Source organism: Tamandua tetradactyla, chromosome 14, assembly GCF_023851605.1.
Source record: "Tamandua tetradactyla isolate mTamTet1 chromosome 14, mTamTet1.pri, whole genome shotgun sequence".
In the NCBI taxonomy this organism is placed as follows: domain Eukaryota; kingdom Metazoa; phylum Chordata; class Mammalia; order Pilosa; family Myrmecophagidae; genus Tamandua; species Tamandua tetradactyla.
Genome location: NC_135340.1, coordinates 71,258,965 through 71,276,232, shown reverse-complemented (window position 1 = coordinate 71,276,232; position 17,268 = coordinate 71,258,965). Strand labels below are relative to the sequence as shown.

Here is a 17,268-nt window from a genome sequence, read left to right as displayed (position 1 = left end):
AATTTAGGATGATGGGAATTAATAATTTTCCCCATTCTCTTTATGAGTGCTTTATTTGGTGGGAGTCTCCCCGTTATTATGGAATCATAAAATCCATCAGACATGGATAGTAAATAAGCATTAGTATTCTTTGCGCAATAGGTCCTAGCTCATTTTTCCCCCTCTTCCCTTTTGTACTACCTTCCAGTGACACTGCCCGCCACTTCTTAGCTAAGCAGGTTTAGATGTGTAAGCCTGGAGACTGGACATTATTAGCGAGCTTTAAAAATGGGACAGACCATATGACAGGAAATCGCTTATAAACTGGCACAGTGTTTACAAATCACAGGATGTGGATTTCAGATCTTCAGTCCAAGAACGATGAGACCCGGTTAGGTCTCCCCATTTGCTGCCACTCTCAGGCTCGGCATTGCCTGGTGGCCCCAATGGTCCAGCTTTTTACAGGAAATGAACCGGAATCGAAAGCTTTAACCAAGAAAGCGCTGTACTTTTCAGCGTTTGGTAAGGACGGTATTATCATTTTCCCTTCTGGTTTAGGAAGATAAGCACTCCTGTTTTCAGCATCTAGTTAGGTGAAGTCGGGGCGGGCCTCAGTGAGACTTGTTGCTGCGGACACCCACAGCTTTGTTTCCCGGGGGTAGGCCTCCCCCGTCCGCTCGGAAGCCAAGCCCGGGGGCTGCGGGACTCCCCGAAGCGGGAAGGGAAGCCATCGGTCTCCAGCACTGGGGCGGACGGCGCTGCGCCCCGGCTGCGGATCCCGCCGCTCGCGCTCTCCCTCCCGGAGGCCCACCACGAGCGCTCCCACACACCCTGCGCGTTCCCACCCACCCTGTGCCCGCCCACGCGCGCCGCCGCTAAGCCCGGGAGTGCGCGCCGCCCGCCGAGGCGTGCGGGCCCTTCCCGCTGCGCTTCCTCGTGCCGCTAGCGGCCGCTCGCCGGGGGAGGCGCTGCCGCGGTTGGCGGTGCACATCCTCCTCTTCCTCCAACTCCTCCCCTTACTGCTCCTCCTCACTCCAGTTCCCAGCCCTGGGCGCGGGCGAGCGGGGGCGAGCGGGGGCGAGCGTCCGGTTTGCTGGAACCGTTCGGAAATGGCAACTTGCGCGGTGGAGGTGTTCGGGCTCCAGGAGGACGAGGTGCGGGGACGCGGGGCCGCGGGGCGGGCTTCTCACCGAGGCGGCGGCGGCGGCCGGCGGCTGTGCTGTCAGCCCCATCCTCCCTTTGCGCCACCCGGGGAGCGCGTGAGACGCTGTGGGCGCCCCGTGGGCGGCCCGGCGCGCGTGGTGGAGGGACTTGCTTTAGAGAGCTGCGTTTTCTTCGCAAGCCCGTTGACTCCACACCCCCCTTCTCCCCGGAGGTGTCTCCTTCTTTGTCCGTTTCCTTCAGGAAGTGTTGAGTGGGGGGCCTAGGGAGTGTGCGGAGGGTGCGTGCGCAGGGGGGCACACATCACCCCGCCGGCCCTTTCCTGTCACCCCTGGCCGTCACCCCTGGCCGAGGTGCGTGAGCTCCCATCCCCGGGAAAGGAGGTGCGGAGGGGAGGGGACGAATTTCCCAGAAGCTGAGCATCCCGGGTGAGGCCAGACTGAACTTTATGGACTTTTACCAGGAGACTCTCAACTGGATTGTCGTTAGCTTTTTTTTTTTTTCCTCTTTGGTTTATCTGAAATCCATTTTACTCCCTAACTGGGGACTGAGGATGGAAAGCAGACAGAGATTTTTCCTTCTCATATTTAGCAACAAGTGTCAGATGTGGAAAGTTCATTCTGTTTCACTGATATTCTTTGATATTAACAAATAAAGCTGAAAAAATACTTGTAAGAACTTCGCACAGGTGTACATTTTCGGAAAGTTCTGGAATTTGAAGACGGCAATGCTGTCCCTTTTTAACTGACCTACACTGGTTATACCTTATGCCTGTTAGCATTAAGACCATTTGGGAGTAGTTCCATTTTAAAGGCATGTGGCTTCCCAGTATTCTTGGTGATTATCTCAAAAATGGAAATGGATGGGAGGTGAAAAGGCTATATCGTTAAACAATGGCTGGTTCAGATGGAAAAAATTTAGAATTTAAGCATTATGTCGACTATGGTGTTTCATTGTCAGAGTTATCAAAATTGTCAGAAGTTGTCAAAAATTGGACCCATTTAACTGTAAATCGTCGGCCTAATTTGGATTTATTGCTTAAGTATTTTCTAATGAGTGTTGTAATAATGCCTTCTCTTAGTAACTTGGTGTCTTTAAGTGTTTTTTACATTTCTCTTGAGAGTTCTTTTTTATATACAGCGGGTAGTTTAATACAGACAAGTTATTTCAGAGTATTTTGAGAATGCTTATCTGGCATTTAGAAGTTAATTTCTTAATTACTCCTTACTTTCTAATTACCTCTGCCAGGGGAGAAGCAAAGTGGTGGTGGACACATGACAGCAACTCTGGAAGTCCCTCAGAAACAAGTGTCAGTATGTTACCACTAAAGCTAATACTCCAGCTAATCTATAGAAGAGAGTGGAGGAAAATACTACAGCGTTTCACCTAGGATAGCTTAGGATAGCTGTCTTCTTGTCAGTCAGATCTTCCTGCTTGCCATATGAGCTGCCCACTGCAAATAACCCCAAGGTGGCATCTGACCCAGTCAAGATGGCCTTGGACTTTGTTTCCCTGTTGTTGTTGTTACTCAGAGGCAAGTCCTGCTATTCCAGATTGCTCATCACACTCCCTTTCAGTAGAGCTGATTGAGCATAGGCAGAATTTTGCCGAAGGCGTCATTTACAGCCTGTTCTCTCCCTCATGGTACAGGATCTGTGTTGTCCATTATCTGCTTCTCGTCCTTTTGTCCAGATGAAATAAAAACTGCGGAGGTTAGTCGGTGGTCAGTAGGCCGCTGGGGCTAAAGGCCAGAGGCTCCATCCTTTTAAATGAGGATTTTCTGAATTTGCTGAAGCATTTGTACTTCATGATGTGAGATCCACCCTATAAGCGTGGTAGGGGTCTGGCGGTCTGTCCTGTGACTCAGATCCCCTTTCATCTCATTCTTGAGAAAGAGCGTGAGATAAGAAGATACATGAAGATGACTCCATTTTCCACTCTTGCAACAGACGTTTATTAACTGTCTGCTCTTTGTCATGCAATGTGTTAGGCACCAGGGATATACAAAGAGAAAAAAATAAGCCTTTAGGGAGCTCACAGTTTGGTGGAAAAGATAAAAATCATGTGTGCTCTGAGAGAAGTTGTCATCTTCTGACTATCATTTGCCAACTATTTTTTGGCCTATCACAAAGGTTAAAAGAGGGCGTAGGAAAGCATTCCCTTTCCCCCTATTTTTTTTTTTTTTTAGAAGAAAAACATTGCAGCTATGTCATTTCTAAAACTCACAGACTAGCCTGGAAATAGGCAGCCCTCTGCTGTTGATTTAAAGTAAGGTATCCTTTCTATGACAACAAAAAGAGAATTCTTATTTTAAATTTGAAACTGAAATGAGAAAAAATGAATACAGATGGAATAGAAACTAGGGAGAGAATTGTAATTTAACTAGTATTCCTGAATGACTGCTGAGTCACACCTGTATGAGCATAGTCTAAAGTTAGATACTACCCCCTCTCTCTCATTTTTCAGGGAGTTTTAGTTCTTCCACATATAAGTGTCCATCAGTAAGAGATAACCCTGACTCCATGTGCCAAATTTTGTCATTAAAACGTAACAAACTAAGGAAGAAGTTTAATTTATGTCAAATATACTCTGATACTCTAGGGAATTAACAGTAGAAAACTCCCATTAATCTTTGGTGGGGAGAGAGATGGGGACTGGAATCCCTTCCAGCCTCCTTTTAGTGTACCTCCCTGTTATGCAGAGACTGGAATGTTTCCCAGACTCCCTTGCAGTTAGCGTTCTGCATATGAAATAGTTTTCCCCAATTAGGTGCAATGACTTGAGATTTGGAAGGTGGAAGTGAGGTGAAGCATATCTTCCTGTTTCTTTGGCTTTTCTGCTGACAAGCAGGGGCATGTAGTCTTTGTGAGTTTTTCTGTAAAAGTGTTTCAGTGTCTGGTCACTTGTTTTATTGATACTGATAGGAAGTTGCAGAAATAGTGGTGGTGGCAGCGGCTTCCTGATATCTAGAGTGCAGCTGTGTTCTTAAAGTCAACAGTTCTGGTGATGGCTTCTGATTCCCCACTTTTCTGACTGGGGCAGAGGAAGTAGCTTCTCTGGTGTGTCAGTTCCATGGCATTACTGCAGTCCTCTCAAAATTCAGCTAGGATGTGCACCTAATTCCCTGTATTAACATATTTTGGATTAAGGTTCTAATAGAAAATAAAGATTTCTGTTTCCTACAACTGAACCTTGAGTGTAACAAGAGGACGGGAAAGAAAAGAAGGAAATAAAGTTTCCATTGGCAGCTGGGGAGTACAGTTTTCACATGTCTAAGAAAGGATTTTTTTAAATGTCAGCAGCTACAGCAATGTCATGAGGTGCATATTATGACACTTAGGGACCTACTGAGACTGAGCAGAAGCAGACCCTGCCTTCCTATGGAGTCTGGGAGCAAACTGGAAACAAAGTTTCCAAACCTTTCTTCACTACACATAAAAGAACTTGCACAGTTTAAGCAGTAGCTGCATTAGTAATCTATCCCAGTCTTTCATATGTTGTTTTCACCACTGCTACTTTTTTGCAACTCTTTAATTCCAGTATCATTCTAAAGTGTTCTTCTTGGATTTCCATGGGACCATGGGGTAAATAAATATAATTTTTTTAATAATTAAAAAAATTAATTTTAAACTGACAGTAAGTTGGAAGTACAGTACTAAAACCCCCCATATCCTCCTCCTGTAAATTCTTCAACTGTTAACATTTCACCACAATTTCTCCCTTACTCATTTTATTTTCCTTCATTGAAGAAGTTGTAGGTTTACAGAACAATCATGCATAAAATACAGGACTCCCATAAACTACCTCATCACCAACAACTAGCATTGGTGTGGAACATTTGTTATAATTATTGATAGCACATTCTTATAATTGTACTATTAGTTAAAATCCATGGTTTAACTTAGGGTTCACTTAGTGCAATTCAGTGGATTTTATTCTGTAACAATATACATAATCTAACATTTCCTCCTTTAATTATATTCAGATATATATTGCTGTTGTATTCACAGTGTGGTATTGCCATCATCATCATCCGCTACCAAAACATTACCATGATTCCAAATAGGAATGCCTTAATTCCTATCCCCTATCTCCGTCCACTCACCTGACAACCTAAATTCTAAATTCTGACTCTATGAGTTTGCTTATTGTAATTGTTTCAGATCAGTGAGCGCATACAGTCTTTGTCCTTTTGTGTCTGGTTTATTTCATTCAACATGATATCTTTAAGGTTCATCCATAGTGTCACATGTATCAAGACTTCATTCCTTTTTATGGCTGAATAATGTTTCATTGTATGTACATACCATATGTTATGTATCCATTCATCTGTTACTGGACACTCGGGTTGCTTCCACATTCCTCAGTTTTGAATATGCTGCTGTGAACATTGGTGTGCAAATATCTGTTAGAGTCCCTGCTTTCAATTTTTTTGGATATATGCAAAATAGTGTAATTACCAGGTCATATGGTAATTCTATACTTAGCTTTCTAAAGAACCACCAAACTGTCTTCTTGCCGCTGATAGCTTCAGCCGGGCCGCGCGACCGGTACACTGGGTGGGTTTGGGGCGAGCTCGCAGGGAATTAACCCGGGTAAGCTGAAGCCAGCACTTTCCCCAGCCGGCGGTCGCGAGAAAAGTCTTCACTGAGGCCAGATTCAGGTTAAAGCTTTATTGATACACACCGGGATGGGCCACCCGGGAACCCGAGGAGTGAGACGTCTGGGGTCCGAAGACCCCGGGGCTCTATCGACGACGCGGGGCTGGGCGAGCAACAGGCTTAAGTATACTCGGAGGAGGGGTGGAACTAAGGGTCTACACGTCACACTGAGGCAGCCAATCATGCAAGGTAGTAGGCAGTTGCCAGGCAGAGGGTATGTTTCGGGGATAGGGAAGTATAGAGAATAACAGGAAGGCCTGTTGTTTTGTGGTGGGCTATGGAAATGGGCGGTCTACACAAGAGGGGGAAGGGGGGAACAGTGAGCTAGGTTACAGATATGGGGGGCAGAGAGTGAACATAGAGAGGGAGAGAAGGATTAAAAAATTCTAAGTATGGCTAGGCTCCAGTCCCTGAGAAATATACCACATCTTCTATAGTGGCTGCACCATTTTACACGGCCACCAGTAATGAATATGTGTTCCTATACCCCCGCATCCTCTCCAATACTCATTATCTGTTTTATTTTTTTTTTTAATAGCAGCCATTGACATGAAAGCACTGGAGAGAAGTCTATCCAAGTTTTTGCCCATTTTAAAATTTTTGTTGTTAAGTTGAAGGATTTCTGTATATATTCTGGATATTAAACCTTTATTTAATGTGTGGTGTTCTAGTTTGCTAGCTGCTGGAATGCAACACACCAGAGACTGATTGGCTTTTAATAAAAGGGGATTTATTTTGTTGGTTCTTCAGAGGAAAGGCAGCTAACTTTCCACTGAGGCTCTTTTCTTACGTGGAAGGCACAGGATGGTCTCTGCTGGTCTTCTCTCCAGGCCCCTGGGTTCCAACAACTTTCCCCGGGGTGACTTCTCCAAAGGCCTGGGCTGAGCTGCAAGTGCTGTGATGAGGAATGCTGAGCTGCTAGACTGTGCTTACATTGCGTTCTCTCATTTAAGCACAAGCCAATTAAGTTAAACGCCACTCATTGCAGCAGACACGCCTCCTAGCCGACTGCGGATGTAATTAGCAACAGATGAGATTCACCTACCATTGGCTCATGTCCACAGCAACAGAACTAGGTGCTTTCACCTGGCCAAGTTGACAACTGAATCTAACTACCACATGTGGTTTCCAAATATTTTCTCCCATTGTGAAAGTTGCCATTTTATATTCATGATAAAGTTCTTATGTACCAAAGTTTTTAATTTTGATGAGATCCCATGTATCTTTTTTTTTCTTTTGATGCTTGTGTTTTGGGTATAAAGTCTAAAAACCATTGCCTAACACAAAGATGTTTCCCTACGTTTTCTTCTAGGAGTTTGATGGTTCTAGCTCTTATATTTAGGTCTTTGATCCATCTTGAGTAGATTTTTCTATGTGGCTTGTCTTTTTGTCATTGGAGATAAAGTTTTCTCAGGACCTTTTATTCAAAGACTGTTCTTTCCCAATTGAGTGGTCTTTGCCACCTTGTCAAAAATCAGTTGGCCATAAATATGACACTTGGTTTCTGAGCTCTCAGTTCTATTCCACTGGTCTGTATGTCTGTCCTTCTGTCAGTACCATGCTGTTGTGTTTTTTTTTTTAACTTTTTATTGTATAATATAACATTTATACAAAGCAAAGAAATAAAAAAGCAATAGTTTTCAAAGCACTCTTCAAAAAGTGGTTACAGGATAGATCCCAGAGTTTGTCATGGGCTACCCTATGATCCTCATATTTTTCCTTTCAGCTGCTCCAGAATATAGGAGGCTAGAGGGCTTAAATACTTTTTTATCATCACAATCAATTTTTTTTCCTTCTTTTCTTGTGAATAATAACATATATACAAAAAAGCTATAAATTTCCAAGCACAGCACCACAATTAGTTGTAGAACATATTTCAGACTTTCACATATTTCAATTTCACAATTTTAGGTTTTTACTTCCAACTGCTCTAAAATACTGGAGACTAAAAGAGGTATCAGTTTAATAATTCAGCATTCATAATAATTTGTTAAGTCCTATTGTCTATGTATAATTCCACCATCACCTTTGATCTTTCCATACCTCTCATTGGGGTTATTTGGGCTATGGTAATTCTAATTTTTTTATATTGGAAGGGCCTGTCACTAATATAGAGTTTTGAGATGGAACTATTTAATGTTCTAAAGAGGCTGGGTTGGGTTTCAGGACTTATCTGGACCAGGGACCCATCTGGAGGTTATAAGTTTCTGACAAGTTACTCTAGTGCCTGGAGCCCTTGAGGAATCTTGTATATTGCCCTAGGTGTTCTTTAGGATTGGCTGGAATGGTCCTGATTGGGGGTTGGCAGATTATGATAGGTAGCAAGGCCTACCTGAAGCTTGTGTAAGAGCAACTTCCAGAGTAGCCTCTCGACTCTAAATTCTCTCTGCCACTGATACTTTCTTAATTACACTTTTTTTCCCCCTTTTGGTCAGAATAAAATTGTTGATCCCATGATGCCAGGTCTGGATTCATCCCTGGGAGACATCTCCCACATCACCAGGGAGACTTTCACCCCTGGATGTCATGTCCCACGTAAAGGGGAGGGCAATGATTTCACTTGCAGAGTTGGACTTAGAGAAACTGAGGCCACACCTGAGCAACAACAGAGGGCCTCCGGAAGTAACTCTTAGGCATGCCTATAGGTACTCTAAGCTTCTGTGCTACCTACATAAGCTTCACAAGAGTAAGCCTCATGATCAAGGGCATAGCCTATTGATTTGGGTGTCCCTAAAGTTTGACACAATATCAGGGGATTCCCTGATGGTAAGGTTTAGTAGTTCCATGTTCTTTCTCCCCTCCCTCAGGGGACTTTGCCGATACTTTTTGATTATCTGCTTAATATACGCTAGGATGTTTCCAGGTATTACAATAATCTATACAGGATTAAAGACCTCTTTCTCATTCTGTGGTCTCTCTGTTTCAGTTGTTCAAATGAGCTGTACAGATAAGTTGAATTAGCTTATGCACTACAGAAAACTTCACTTCCACATCAAATAAACCTTTCTTCCATTGGTCTCAAAGAGTATGTGTGGTTCTAAAATATGGACACTGTCTTCCTTACCCTTATGTTCTGAATTACTTTAAAACCTGTTTGGCTTCATTCCTATCTCTAAATATCAGGTTATATATATAAAACAGCCTCTCAAAATCCAGAAATAATAATCACCACTCCGGACTTAATGTGTCTGCTCTAAAAGCTATTTTTATAACAATCTAGGCCCCTGTTTTCTTATAAGCGTTTTCTAAAGGTGACCTTACCATTGTTGTTTTTTTGTTTCTGGCTTATTTTGTCTCACCAAATATCCCACATGTTCATTCACATCGTTGCATGCCTCATGACTTTGTTCCTTTTTGTAGCAGCACAGCCTTCGTTCGTAAGTATACACCATCATTCGCCAATCTACTTCTCTGTCAGTGCATCCTTCAGCCACCTACATTCATTGGGCATCATGTGAAGGGCCCAAAGTCCACAGTCCATCATCATTCTCAATTTAGATAATTTCATTGTTTCCAAGAGACAGAAAACTAATAAACACACTCTCACCAAATAAGAGATCTAAACCTCCTCTTAACTCTTGTCCCTCACCCCATTATTTACCTCTACTGTTACTGTGGTAGTGCTGATGGTTTCCTTTTGAGCATAGCTCATAGCATGCAATAGCAGTTTTCCCCCTGTACCCTGGACTTAAACACTCTTTATACAAGAATCATATCTTTGAAGTAATTCTTACGAGAACTAATTCATATTTCTAGTGTGACTCAGTGGGACATATAGGTCTATATAACCCCTTTCAATCTTGTTCCTCTTCAATATGGTAATATTACTTTTAGACCCACTGGAGAATCACCTTTGCTCCTGTCTATTCCCTTACATTGGAGTTCAACCTCATTAGCTAATGGTTCACCCATCTCTAGCTTCTATCTAAGTTCCCTGTATTCTGTATTATAAGTCTATGATTATACCTTTATGCTGGTCATAAAAGTGGAATCATACAGTATCTGTCCTTTTGTGTCTGTCTAATTTCGCTCAGCATTATGGCCTCAAGGCTCACCCATCTTGTCATGTGCTTCAGGACATCATTTTGTTTTAATGCTGTATAATGTTCCATCGTATGTATATACCACATTTTGTTGACAAACTTGTCTGTTGATGGGCATTTGATTTGTTCCCATCTTTTGGCAATTATGAATAATGCTGCTGTGAACATCAGTGTGCAAATGTCTGTTTTTGTCGTTGCTTTCAGCTCTTCTGGGTACATACTAAATAGTATTCATGCTGGGTCATAGGGCGAACAGTCTTCCATAGTGGTTGCACCATTGTACAGTTCCCACCAGCAGTGCATAAGTGTCCCAGTTTCTCCACATCCTCTCCAACATTTATAGTTTTCTGTTTGTTTAATAGCAGCCATTCTTATAGGTGTGAGGTGGTATCTCATTGTACTCTTGATCTGCATTTCCCTTATAGCCAGTGAAAATGAACATCTCTTCATGTGCTTTTCAGCCATCTGTATTTGCTCTTCAGAAAATGCCTATTCATATCTTTAGCCCATTTTATAATTGGATTGTTTGTTCTTTTGTTGTTGAGTCATATGATTTCTTTGTGTATACAGGAAATCAAGCCTTTGTCTGATGTTTGATTTCTAAATATTTTCTCCCACTGAGTTGGGTGCCTCTTCAGCTTTTTGACAGAGTCTTTTGATATGCAGAAGCATTTGATTTTGAGGAGTTCCCATTTATCTATTTTTCCTTTTGTTGCTTGTGCTTTGGGTGTAAAGTTTAGGAAGCTACCTCCTCCTATTGCTAGGTCTTGAAGATGTTTCCCTACATTTTCTTCCTGAAGCTTTATGGTGCTAGTTCTTATATTTAGGTGTTTGATCCACTTTGAGTTAATTTTTTTGTAGATTGTAAGATAGGGGTCCACTTTCATTCTCTTGGCTATTGATATCCAGTTCTTCCTTGCCCAATTATTGAAAAGACAGTTTTGTCCCATTTGAGAGGATTTGGGGGTCTGTTCAAAAAGCAGTTGACCATAGATTTGGTGATCTATTTCTGGACTCTCAATTCAGTCCCATTGGTCAGTGCTTCTGTCTTTGTGCCAGTACCATGCTGTTTTGACCACTGTGGCTTTATACTAGGTTTTAAAGTCAGTGAGTGTTAATCCTCCCACTTCATTCTTCTTTTTTGGGATGCTTTTAGCTATTCAAGGTCTCTTTCCTTTCCATATGAATTTGGTAGTTAGCTTTTCCAAATCTTCAAAGTAGGTTGATGAAATTTTGATTGGTACTGTTTTGAATCTGTAGATCAGTTTGGGGAGAACTGACATCTTACTATATTTAACCTTCCTGTCCATGAGCAGGAAATTTCTTTTCCCCTATTTAGATCTCCTTTGATTTCTTTTAGCAATGTTATTTAGTTTTCTGTCTACAAGTCCTTTACTTCCCTAGTTAAGTTCATTCCTAAGTATTTAATTCTTTTAGTTACTATTTTGAATGAATTTTTTCCATGACTGACTCCTCAGCTAGCTCATTGCTTGTGTATAGAAATGTTACTGATTTTTGCACATTAATTTTATGTCCCACCACCTTGCTGAATTTGTGTATTAGCTCAAGTAACTTTGCTGTAGATTTCTCAGAATCTTTCAAGAATAGTATCATATCATCTGCAAATAATTAGAGTTTTGCTTCTTCCCCTCCAATTTGGATGCCTTTTCTTTCTTTATCCTGTCTGATTCCTCTAGCTTGAACTTCTAGCACAGAAGTGTTGAATAATAGTGGTGAGAGTGGGCATCCTTGTCTTGTACCTGATCTTAGGGGAAAGATTTCAGTCTCTCTCCATTGAGTACAATGCTGGCTATTGGTTTTTCATATATTCCCTTTACCATATTGAGGTAGTTATCTTTGATTCCTATCTTTTGGAATGTTTTTATCAGAAAAGGATGCTGAATTGTGTTGAATGCTTTTTCAGCAGCAATTGAGATGATCATGTGATTTTTCCCTTTTGATTTATTTATGTGCTGTATTCCATTAATTGATTTTCTTACATTGAACCATCCTTGTATTTCTGGTATAAACCCACTTGGTCATGGTGTATAATTCTTTTAATGTGTTGTTGGATTCGATTTGCTAATATTTTATTGAGAATTTTTGCATCTATGTTCATTAGTGAGATTGGCCTGTAGTTTTCCTTTCTTATAGCATCTTTACCCGGTTTTGTATTAAAATATTAGCTTCATAAAATGAGTTAGGTAGAGTTCCTTTTTACTCAATTTTGTGGAAAAATTTGAGCGGGGTTGGTGTTAGTTCTTTACGAAATGTTTGATAAAATTCCTCTGTGAAGCCATCTGGCTCTGGGCTTTTCTTTGTAGGAAGATTTTTGATGACAGATTGAATCTCTTTACTTGTGATTGGTTTGTTGAGATCTTCTATTTCTTCCTGATTCAGTGTAGCTTGTTTGTGTGTCACCAGGAATTTCCCCATTTCATCTAAGTTGTCTAGTTTGTTGGTGTATGGTTGTTCATAGTATCTTCTTATGATTTTTTATTTCTTCAGGATCTGTAGTAATACACCCCTTCTCATTTCTGATTTTGTTTATTTGCATCTTCTCTCTTTTTTTCTTTGTTGGTCTTGCTAATGGCCCATCAATTTTATTGATTTTCTGGAAGAACCAACTTTTGGTTTTATTGATTCTTTCTATTGTTCTTCCATTCATTTATCTCTGCTTTAATCTTTATTTCTCTTCTCCTGTTTGCTTTGGGGTTAGTTTGCTGTTCTTTCTCAAGTTCTTCCAGGTTTGCTGCTAAGTCCTCAATTTTTGCTATTCTTGTTTTGTAATATAGGCATTTAAGGCAATAAATTTCCCTCTCAGCACAGCCTTTACCACAGCCCATAAGTTCTGATAAGTTGTATTCTCATTTTCATTCATCTCCAGATAGCTGTTGATTTCTCTAGCAATTTCTTCTTTGACCCACTGGTTGTTTAAGAGTGTGTTATTTAATCTCCATATATTTGTGAATGTTTTCATTCTTTGGTGGTTATTGAGATACAGCTTCATCCTGTTGTGATCAGAGAAAGTGCTTTGAATAATTTCAGTATTTTGAAATTTACAAAGACATTTTTTGTGCCAAAGCATATGATCTATCTGGAGAATGTTCTGTGAGCACCAGAGAAGCATGTATAACCTTGTGCTTTCAGGTACGATGACCTATATATGTCTGTTAGGTCTAATTCATATTTCAAGTTATTTAACTTCTCTATTTCCTTGTTGATCTTCTGTCTGGTTGTTCTATCTATAGAGGAGAGTGGTGTATTGAAGTCTCCTACTATTATTTTTTATTTTTTTTTTGTAGCTATGTTGTTTTTTTTTAAACTTTTTTATTAATTAAAAAAATTAACAAACAAAACATTAAGATATCATTCCATTCTACATATACAATAAGTAATTCTTAATATCATCACATAGTTGCATATTCATCATTTCTTAGAACATTTGCACCAATTTAGAAAAAGAAATAAAAAGACAACAGAAAAAGAAATAAAACAATAATAGAGAAAAAAAAGATTATGCATACCATACCCCTTACCCCTCGCTTTCATTTACCACTAGCATTCCAAACTAAATTTATTTTAACATTTGTTCCCCCCTATTATTTATTTTTATTCCAAATGTTCTACTCTTCTGTTGATATAGTAGCTAAAAGGAGCATCAGACACAAGGTTTTCACATTCACAGAGTCTCATTGTGAAAGCTATATCATCGTTCAATCATCATCTAGAAACATGGCTACTGGAACACAGCTCTACATTTTCAGGCAGTTCCCTCCAGCCTTTCCACTACATCTTAAACAACAAGGTGATATCTACTTAATGCATAAGAATAACCTCCAGGATAACCTCTCAACTCTGTTTGGAATCTCTCAGCCATTGACACTTAGTCTCATTTCACTTTTCCCCCTTTGGTCGAGAAGGTTCTCTCAACCCCTTGATGTTAATTCTCAGCTCATTCTAGGGTTTTTCTCAGTCCCTTGATGCTGAGTCTCAACTCATTCCAGGATCTCTGACCCACATTGCCAGGAAGGTCCACATCCCTGGGAGTCATGTCCCACGCAGAGAGGGGGAGGGTGGTAAGACTGCTCGTCATGTTGGCTGGAGAGAGAGGCCACATCTGAGCAACAAAAGAGGCTCTCTTGGGGGTGACTCTTAGGCCTAAATTTTAAGTAGACTTGACCTATCCTTTGTGGGGTTAAGGTTTTTTTTTTTTATTAATTAACGGAAAAAAAGAAATTAACCCGACATTTAGAAATCATACCATTCTACATACGCAATCAGTAATTCTTAACATCATCACATAGATGCATGATCATCGTTTCTTAGTACATTTGCATCGGTTTAGAAGAACTAGCAACACAACAGAAAAAGATATAGAATGTTAATATAGAGAAAAAAATTAAAGTAATAATAATAGTAAAAAAAAAAAAGACAACCAGACAAAAACAAACAAACAAACAAAAAACAAAACAAAACAAAACCTCCACCATCACCTTTGATCTTGCTATCCCACTCTTTAGAGGTATCTGGGCTATGAGCACTCTAACTTTTCCATGTTGGAAGGGGCTGTCTGTAATATGGGGCAGGAGGATGGAATTAGCTGACCTTCTGGAGAAGCTGGGCCCTCTAGGTTTCAGCTGATCCAGGGACCCATCTTTTCTGGAAAGTTACCCTAGTGCATGGAAACTTTGTAGAATCTTATGTACTGCCCTAGGTGTTCTTTAGGATTGGCTGGTTTTGGTTGGGGTTTGGCAACTTATGAGAAGTAGCAATGTCTAACTGAAGCTTGAGTGACCTCCACAGTTGCAATCTGACTCTTTTTGAACTCTCTCAGCCACGGATATTAGTTACACTTCCTTTTCCCCCATTGGTCAGGATGAAATTGTTGATCTCATGGTGCCAGGGCCAAACTCATCCTTAGGAGTTATCTTCCATGCCACCAGGGAGACAGTCATCCCTGGATGTCATGTCCCAGATAGGGGGGAGTGCAATAATTTCACTCATGAAGTTGGGCTTAGAGAGAGTGAAGCCTCACCTAAGCAACAGAAGAAGTCCTCCAGAAGGAATCCTTAGGCATACCTACACAAGCTTCACAAGAGTAAGCCTCAAGATCAAGGGCTTGGCCTATTGATTTGGGTGTTCCTAATGTTTGACACTGTATCAGGGGATTTCCTGATGATAAGGTTTAATAGTTTCATATTTTCTCTCCCATCCCTTAAAGGACTTTGCCAATATTTTCTGCTTATCTGCTTAATATATTCTAAGATGTATCCAGGCATTACATTAAGCTATACAGGATTAAAGGCCCTAATTCTTATTCTGGGCTCCCTGTGTTTCAATTGTTCAAATTAGCTATCCAGACAGGTTGAGTGAGAGGATATGCTACAGAAAATTTAGGTTCTCGACAAAATAAACCTTTCTTCCTTTGGTCTCGAAGAGTAGATGTGGTTCTAAAATATAGACAGTGACTTCCTTACTCCTGTGTTCTGAACTACCTTAATCCCAATCTGATCAGCTTCATTCTTATCTCTAAATACCAGGTTATAGATATATAAAACAACCTCTCAAAATCCAGAAATAATAATTACCACTCCTGACACAATGCATTTGTTATAAGAGCTTACATTCTAGGCCCCTGTTTTCTTATAAGCATTTTCCAAAGGAGACCATACAATAATTATTCTTTCATTTCTGGCTTATCTTGCCTCACCAAATGTCCCAGTATTCATTTGCTTCATTGCATGCCTCACAACTTTGTTCGGTTCTGTTTCAGCACAATATTCGATCATATGTATATACCATCAATCGCCAATCTACTCAGTGCATCCTTCAGCCACCTTTACCGTGGCCATAAAAGTGGAGTCTTACAGTATCTATTCTTTTGCGTCTAGCTTATTAACTCAGCATTATGTCCTCAAGTCTCATCCATCTTATCATGTGCTTCAGAATGTCATTTCATTTTACTGCTGCATAATATTCCATCATATGTATATAACACATTTTGTTCATCTACCTATCTGTTGATGGGCATTTGGACTGTTGCATCTTTTGGTGACTGTGAATAAGGCTGCTATAAAGATTGGTTTGCAAATGTCTGTCTGTGTCATTGCTTTCAGCTCTTCTGGATATATACCAAGTACAACTATTGCTGGGTCACAGGCCAAATTGATATTTAGTTTCCCAAGGAACCACCAGGCTGTCTTCCATAGTGGCTGTACCACTACACATTCCCACTGGCAGTGCACAACTGTCCCAATTTCTCCACATCATCTCCAACATTTATAGTTTCCTGTTTGTTTAATTGCAACCTTTCTTATAGTGTGGGGGTGGTATCTCATTGTAGTGTTGATCTGCATTTCCCTTACAGCTAATGAAAATGAGCACCTTTCCATATGTTTTTGAGACATCTGTATTTGCTCTTCAGAAAAAGGCCTATTCATATCGTTAGCCCATTCTAATTACAGAATGTTTGTTCTTTTTTTCTTTTTTTTTTTAGTATTTTTTTATTAATTAAAAAAATTAACAAAACATTTAGAAATCATTCCATTCTACATGTACAATCAGTAATTCTTAATATCATCACATAGTTGCATATTCATCACTTCTTAGTACATTTGCATCGATTTAGAAAAAGAAATAAAAAGACAACAGAATAAGAATTAAAACGATAATAGAGAGGAAAAAAAAAACCTATACCTCACATGCAGCTTCATTCAATGTTTTAACATAATTGCATTACAATTAGGTAGTATTGTGCTGTCCATTTCTGAGTTTTTATATCCAGTCCTGTTGCACAGTCTGTATCCCTCCAGCTCCAATTACCCCTTCTCTTTTTTTTTTTTTTTAATTAACGGAAAAAAAGAAATTAACCCAACATTTAGAATTCATACCATTCTACATACGCAATCAGTAATTCTTAACATCATCACATAGATGCATGATCATCGTTTCTTAATACATTTGCATCGGTTTAGAAGAACTAGCAACACAACCGAAGAAGATATAGAATGTTAATATAGAGAAAAAAATAAAAGTAATAATAGTAAAAACAAAACAAAACAAAACAAAAACCTATAGCTCAGATGCAGCTTCATTCAGTGTTTTAACATGATTACTTTACAATTAGGTATTATTGTGCTGTCCATTTTTGAGTTTTTGTATCTAGTCCTGTTGCACAGTCTGTATCCCTTCAGCTCCAATTGCCCATTATCTTACCCTGTTTCTACCTCCTGCTGGACTCTGTTACCAATGACATATTCCAAATTTATTCTCGAATGTCCGTTTACATCAGTGGAACCATACAGTATTTGTCCTTTAGTTTTGGGCAGACTCACTCAGCATAATGTTCTCTAGGTCCATCCATGTTATTACATGCTTCATAAGTTTATCCTGTCTTAAAGCTGCATAATATTCCATCGTAT

The 17,268-nt window shown here is 40.1% G+C and overlaps 1 protein-coding gene across 3 annotated transcripts in view; it reads left to right on the top strand.

The window, feature by feature from the left end:
• Positions 1 to 350: 350 nt before the first annotated feature.
• NEDD4 (NEDD4 E3 ubiquitin protein ligase) overlaps positions 351 to 17,268 on the top strand; it is a 259,864-nt gene continuing 242,946 nt past the window's right edge. For 2 of the 3 annotated variants that reach the window (XM_077127990.1, XM_077127991.1), the window contains exon 1: positions 351 to 501. Coding sequence is in view for 1 of the 3 variants with exons in the window: in XM_077127989.1 (XP_076984104.1) it covers positions 1,089 to 1,133 (45 nt within the window). In the remaining 2 variants the exon portion in view is untranslated. Of the gene's footprint in view, positions 502 to 1,003; positions 1,134 to 17,268 lie in introns of those variants that run through there. The other variant, XM_077127989.1, reaches the window with a different exon arrangement.